This window comes from Hipposideros armiger, unplaced genomic scaffold (assembly GCF_001890085.2).
Source record: "Hipposideros armiger isolate ML-2016 unplaced genomic scaffold, ASM189008v1 scaffold_111, whole genome shotgun sequence".
Lineage (NCBI taxonomy): Eukaryota > Metazoa > Chordata > Mammalia > Chiroptera > Hipposideridae > Hipposideros > Hipposideros armiger.
The window spans coordinates 94088-101200 of record NW_017731461.1 but is presented as its reverse complement, the minus strand read 5'-3'; the positions used below and the strand labels follow the sequence as shown (position 1 = coordinate 101200).

Genomic DNA, 7113 nt, shown 5'->3' with positions numbered 1-7113 from the left:
CTTCAGGTGTACAGTGCAGTGATCAAGCCTCTTCCCCATCCATGATATGGTCTCCCTAGCAAGACGTGACCACCTGACACCCTACAAAATATTTACAACATTATTAATTATATTCCTCGAACTGTCTTTCATGTCCCTGTGGCAATATTGTAGTTACGTATTTATGCTGTCTAATCCCTTCCCCTTCTCCCTCATCCCCACCTCCTCCCATATGAATTCTTTTTGTGTCTTTTAGTTTTTCCAGATTTAAAAGACTTAGTGTATATTTTAGGTTATTAAAATAAGGATTTGGGGGGGGGTTTGTTTGTTTTTACTTTAACCATGATATGGGGCTCTCAGCCATTATCTTCATTGAAGTTTAGAACTTATCTTTTATCAACTCTGTGCTGGCTAAATTAAAAATAACTTGTCTTCATGCCTACTGTATGCCTTGTTTCTTAAAATGGACTTAGAGGGCTAGAGCTTTGATGACCCCTACACTGTCTTTTGGTATGTCTTTTCTAATTAAATTTTAAGGAGAACCAACCTTTAGTATAAAATGTATAAATGTTTCTAACAGGAAATTAACATTATCTTTTACCTTTTAAGTATTTAAATCTAGTATAGAATGTTTTAATTTGTCTCTTACCTCAGGACTGGTACTGGTTGGTAACATTTTTTAAATGGTAGTTACCAGGCTCACATATTCATGACTCAGATTTCTTGTCTTGAAGCCCAGACCTTCTACGGTTACTGATGGTTTTGAGGGCAAATGAAAGATGAGTCTGGGAGGATTCCTCTATCAGGTGTGCATAAAAGGAGTATTCCATATGTTCTGTTCTATATGATATGAACAGGGTTAGTTACATCAGGATAAATCTCTTAAATCCTTAAAGCACCTGTGCATTCCTAGTGGTTGCTTAGAGTAAAACAGAGGCTTGACACTATTTTAAAAAGATGTTGGAGACCATCACATATTAGAGAGGGCTTCAGATTTTTTTCTAAATGATGAAATACTTCTTGAGCATGGAGCAAACTCTTGTGAAGGTAAATGGGACCCTGTGTTGTCTTAAGATACATTCTTTTGTGGTCTTAAGTGTCTTTCTTGCCTTTGTTTCTGGGAAGACTCAGTGGTTGGAACAGATAACAAAGTAGGATGCCAGAATATTCTTTTTTTTTTTTTTTTTAGGAAATCCTATGGACTGTCTTTTTTTTTTAAGAATTTTATTGGGGAATTGGGGGAAGGGGAACAGACAAGTTGCTGTTGTTTTGTTCTTCNTGAACAACAGCTCGACTTGGGGCTGGACTGCCGTGAGTCCGCCGGTGACGGCGTAGGCTGCAGCCCCTGCTGCAGTGGGCTGCCATAAACAGTGGGCTACCATAAACAGTGGGCTACCATGTGTGGCTGGCAGCCAGTGTGAGCTGCCAAGAGCTGCTGTGAGTGGCCGTCCAGAGGCCGGCAACCGATCTGCCTCACCCAGGAAGAGCGCAATGATAATACCAACATGGGCCAGTGAAGAACAAAACGACAGCAACTTGTCTGTTCCCCTTCCCCCAATTCCCCAGCACTGTTCCCATCCCCCCAATTCCCCAATTAAAAAAAAAAATATTTTTATTTTTAACATTTTGGGAAAAGAGCTTTTCAGACTTTTAGGCTAGATTATTTGCCATTCTTAAAGTTATCAACTGGTAACTTTTATGCTCTATGCCTCTCTGTATGTCTAAAATATTTTCTGATTTGGGGGGGGCGGGGCGAGAACAGTGCATTTTTCTAGGACCTATCAGCTCCAAGTTAAGTAGTAGTTTCAATCTAGTTGTGGAGGGTGCAGCTCAGTGGCCCATGTGGGGACTGAACTGGCAACCTTGATGTTATGAGCACTGCGCTCTAACCAACTGAGATAACTGGTTGCCCCCTGATCTTTTTAAAAAGGAACTAATTTACAAAACAAGATTCTTCCAAAGAACATTTATTTATTATTAGGACTACTTTTCTTTTTTTAACTTTTTAATTCTATGCTGTATAAAAGTAACTTTTAAGCTATGGAAATTAAGGTAAGTTTCATGTAAAGTCAATAGAAACATAAACAGAATTGTGTTACTCCCTTAAATCTGCTTTCTAAACTTTCAGTTGTTATTTGGGAAATAAAGTGATTGATAGCATTATCGCTTGAGATTTCACATGAGAAAATCTTCCCATTGGAGGTAAATCAATTACATAAAAATGAACATAAAAATATGTTCAGTGGAGGGAAATTATTTGTGCAAGATACATATCAAACACTTTTCCAATATAAGTTATTTTTACCTAGCTGCTTGGAAGTAAGTATGATGGTAATTATCTCCCAAATACCTTAATTACCTATTCTTGATGGATAAGGACATTGTGTTCTCCTTTGATTATTATAAAACTGTGTTGATGTATTGAAATTATAAGAATATTTATTTGAATTAACTAACTTGTTTTTTTCATCAAGCTGTTCACCTGTACAGGACAGGTTTCTGTAAAGCCTGACCAGTAAGATATTTCAGTGGTTGTATCCTAGCGTTGAGGCTTCACCCAAAATGTGTAAATAGTCTTTTTGTTACTTGTGTTTGTGAATTCTTGGATTCCTTCACTGAAAAGACTGTTAACAATGTATTTAATTTTCTTATTCCCCTGCTAAAGACATTTAAGAACTCATCTTCCTTTGGTGCTTTATTTGTTTCATTTAATAAAATGCCAGACTGAAAAAATGTCTTTATCATTGTCCAGTGTCAAAACCTGTGTGAAACACTGTGTCATTTAGTTTTTCATTTTACAGATTGTTTACATATCTAGAAATAGAATAGTGTGGAATGGGAAGGCTAATCAAAGAGCAGAAGATAAATTTAAACTCACTAGATTGGTTCCAGGTGAAAATGAAAGCAAAGGTCAGGGTCTCCTTATAAACCTTTAATCTATTTGATCAGACTTCTATTTTGGCTGAGGTAATCTCTGTTCTTAGAGAAAAAGTTTAAACTATTCTTTATAAGCCTACCAAAAAAGAGAGCAACCCAGTTCTGAGTCACAATAATGTATGTATAGACTTGGAAAAAAATTATTTAAGTTTTTCTAGGTATATTATTGAAAAATAGGAATAAGAGCTTCATTTGCCTCCACTTTAGCTTTGTCTTATGAATTACATACTAGAATTAAAAAAACAATGAACCACGGGGATATGAAAGATAGTTTGGGGAATATAATCAATAATGGTATAAAGAGTTTGTAGGGTATCAGATTGGCACTTGTCTTATTAGGGAGACCACTGCAGTGTACACCTGAAGCTGAATAATAAGAATGTCAACTATAGTTATTATATATATATAGTCACAGGATATGCAGTACAGCATAAGGAATAGACTCAGTGGAATTATAACAGCTATATACAATGTCAGAGGGGAAGTAGATTGGGGGAGGAGGATTATCACTTTGCGAGGGGTGTAAATGTCTATTACATTGTTTTGTACACCTGAAAACTAATAAAAAAAAACAATGAAGTAGAATTTGAAAGTCATTCTAATAGTAGTCATGTCACTAAATAACTTGAGTGTGTCATTCTATGGAATATTTTAGAATATTGAGAAAACAGATGTGAAGAAATAATTAAATAGTACTTACTTACACGTATGTTCCTGGCAGGTGCTGTTGGCAGCAGCGGTCTGCACGAAAGCAGGAAAGGCTATTGTTTCTCGACAGTTTGTGGAGATGACCCGAACTCGGATTGAGGGCTTATTAGCAGCTTTTCCAAAGCTCATGAACACTGGAAAACAACATACGTTTGTTGAAACAGAGAGTGTAAGATATGTCTACCAGCCTATGGAGAAACTATACATGGTACTGATCACTACCAAAAACAGCAACATCTTAGAAGATCTGGAGACCCTACGGCTCTTCTCAAGAGTGGTAAGAGTCCTTCTGTAATAGTAGGTTTCAGTGTTTTGCTTTAAATTTTCTGTGAGAAACTATTTTTACCCAAAGCAGCTGATGCTTATCAATTTGCATGTTCCATGTCCCCCCAACTCCAGCAGCTTATTGCTCTTTATTCATTCAGCAAATGTTTACTGAATGTGCTTCTAGGCCAGGGGTTGGCAAACTGCAGCTCGCAAGCCACATGCGGCTCTTCGGGTACATACATGTGGCTCTGAAGTAAAATTGAAAATGAAAACAAAAATATCATAGTTTCATTTATAAAATTTTTCTTATTTTAATAAAGATATAATTACTACTACTACTTGTTATAGTATTACTTTAAATTTTCCTTATTTGTAAAAATATATTTATGGCTCTCGAATAATTTTTAAATTGTTGTGAGGGGCAGGATTGGCTCTTCTGTCTCAAAAGTTTGCCAACCCCTGTCCTAGGCTATAAGTATCCCAAAAGAGAACATGAGAACTGCCCTTTTGTTTCCTAGTTCTTAAGCATTTACTTTAACCTGACTTTGTGGCTCTGACACTTATTTGGCTGAATTCTTGGATAATGTACTTTAGATAAGACTTATTGATGTAGACGCACACACACACACACTTTATGCCAAAGTCTTGCTTAAAATAGAATAGAAGGAGTTAACAAAGGGATTCAGGTTTATTGAAATTTGTATGCTTTAAAGGATAAGACTTGAAATACAACTGCTGATAAATCTTTCTTTTCCATCGCTGTACATGATTAGATCCCTGAATATTGCCGAGCCTTAGAGGAAAATGAAATATCTGAGCACTGTTTTGATTTGATTTTTGCTTTTGATGAAATTGTCGCCTTGGGATACCGGGAGAATGTTAATCTGGCACAGATCAGAACCTTCACAGAAATGGATTCTCATGAGGAGAAGGTGTTCAGGGCAGTCAGAGAGGTAAGAAGTTTCTTCTCTGGGACTGCCAGTTTGTATGACTTCTTTTTAGGCTTCACTGTCTAATTTTCCTATTTTTATCTGCTAGTATAGCCTGTACTCGAAGCCACATCCATGTATGTCTCTTTTTGTAGACTCAAGAACGTGAAGCCAAGGCTGAGATGCGGCGTAAAGCAAAGGAATTACAACAGGCCCGAAGAGATGCAGAGAGACAGGGCAAAAAAGCACCAGGATTTGGGGGATTTGGAAGTTCCGCAGTCTCTGGAGGAAGCACAGCTGCCATGATCACAGAGACCATCATTGAAACTGATAAACCAAAAGTGGCACCTGCACCAGCCAGGTATAATCTGGTGTATCACCAGCAGCCCTAGAATGGCAGTTGAAGGCTATAAGTGTGTATCTTTAGAGGAATAATCTGATTTTTAGGCAAGCTGTAAATAATGAGTGTCTTGATGAAGTAAGATGTAGTATTGAATTTGGCTACATAATATGGGGATAAAGGAGAAATTTGAATGTGGTGTTTTTCCTTTTTGAGTAAAAGAGTTCTTTTACAAATTATACCATGACCTCAGTTTCCTATGAGAGTTGCCTTGTTTTGGGAGAGGAGGGGATATTTAACTGGTTATAGAATATAGATTTTTTTTTTTTAAGATTTTATTGGGGAATTGGGGGAGGGGAACAGACAAGTTGCTGTCCTTCTGTTCTTCAGTCTAGTTGTGGAGGATGTCACTTCACTGGCCCATGTTGGTATGATCATTGCGCTCTTCCCTGGTGAGGCAGTCACTTGCCGGCCATTGGATGGCAGCTCATGAAAGCTCACGCCCGCTGCTGGCCAGTCCCACTGCAGCCTACACCGTCGCCAGTGACTCACGGCAGCCCAGCTCCAGGTCAAGCTGTTTTTCACCATCTTAGTTGTATAGCATCTTAGCTGTAGAGGGCAGCGTCACTGGCCCTCATGTGGGCTCCAAACCGGGACCCTGCTGCTCAACTCCAAGCGAACTCCTAACCAATGTGCCATTTGGCCGCCCTGGAACATAGATTTTTAATCTTGGTGTTCATGAATGGATTTCAGGGAGAATTTGTGACTACCTGAAATTATATGTAAAAGTTTGTAGACCAGTGTATTTGTCTGGATGGAAGGTACAAAGTTTTCATCAGATCATACATGTTTATAAAAGTATACCTTTGGGGGGCTGGCCGAGTGGTGCGTTGGTTAAGAGCTGGGTTGGGACCCCAGAGGACCCCCATTCAGATCCCACTTATGAGGGCCAGTGACACTGCCCTCTAAAGCTAAGATGCTGAACAACAGCTCAACCTGGAGCTGGGCTGGCGTAGGCTGCAGCCCTTGCTGCAGTGGGTTGCCATGGGCTACCGTATGTAGCCAGTAGCCAGCAGCCAGCGTGAGCGGCCAGTAGCCACAGTGAGTGGCCATCCAGAAGCCGGTGACTGATCTGCCTTGCTTGGGAAGAGCGCAGTGATGGCGCCAACTTGTTAAGAGCACAAGTTGGCTGCCGGTTCGATTCCCACATGGGATTGAACACAGCACCTTGAGCTTAGAGGCCACAAGCTGCCGATGGGCAGCCAGATGGCGACTGGCGCCCTCTACAACTAAGACTGAAGAACAACTACTTGGCTGGTCCCCCTCCCCAATTCCCCAATTAAAAAGGAAAAGAAAAAAATTAATATATATATGTGTGTGTGTGTACACATACACACACTCACACGTTTGGTCTTTGGGTACGTGAAGCTTACTTGTTAATAGTGATTCAGCTGCCAGTTTGGGCGGGGAATAGTTTAGTTGTTCACCAAACCCTAGGACAGTTGTATTTTTCCCTTAAGATCTTCACATTCCTCATAAAGAACAGCTTTAGGGAACGCTTCAATGATATGGGGTTATTAATGCGGGGTTTTTTTAAGCGTGTGTGTATTTTTTCTTATTTTGTATTCTTTCACCTAGGTCTTCAGGCCCCAGCAAGGCTTTGAAACTTGGAGCCAAAGGAAAGGAAGTAGATAACTTTGTGGACAAATTGAAATCTGAAGGTGAAACTATCATGTCCTCCAATATGGGCAAGCGTACCTCTGAAACAACCAAAGTGCATACTCCACCCATTAACATGGAAAGGTGAGTAGTAACCTTTCTAATAAGAACAGATTACATAATATTTAAAAATGTTTATTTCAATGAACTACAAATTCTTTTTTTTATTATGAAATACACATTTTTTAGAATTAGTTTCAGCTGTACAACACAGTGCAATAGTTATACTTTTTA

At 39.0% G+C, this 7113-nt stretch overlaps 1 protein-coding gene across 1 annotated transcript in view; it reads left to right on the top strand.

The window, feature by feature from the left end:
* Window positions 1–7113, top strand: part of ARCN1 (archain 1 coat protein complex I subunit delta) — a 32011-nt gene that overhangs the window by 12852 nt on the left and 12046 nt on the right. Inside the window, exons 2-5 of the mRNA XM_019647503.1 lie at window positions 3638–3901; window positions 4665–4844; window positions 4976–5181; window positions 6799–6963. Coding sequence (XP_019503048.1) covers window positions 3638–3901; window positions 4665–4844; window positions 4976–5181; window positions 6799–6963 — 815 coding nt within the window. The remainder of the gene's footprint in view (window positions 1–3637; window positions 3902–4664; window positions 4845–4975; window positions 5182–6798; window positions 6964–7113) is intronic.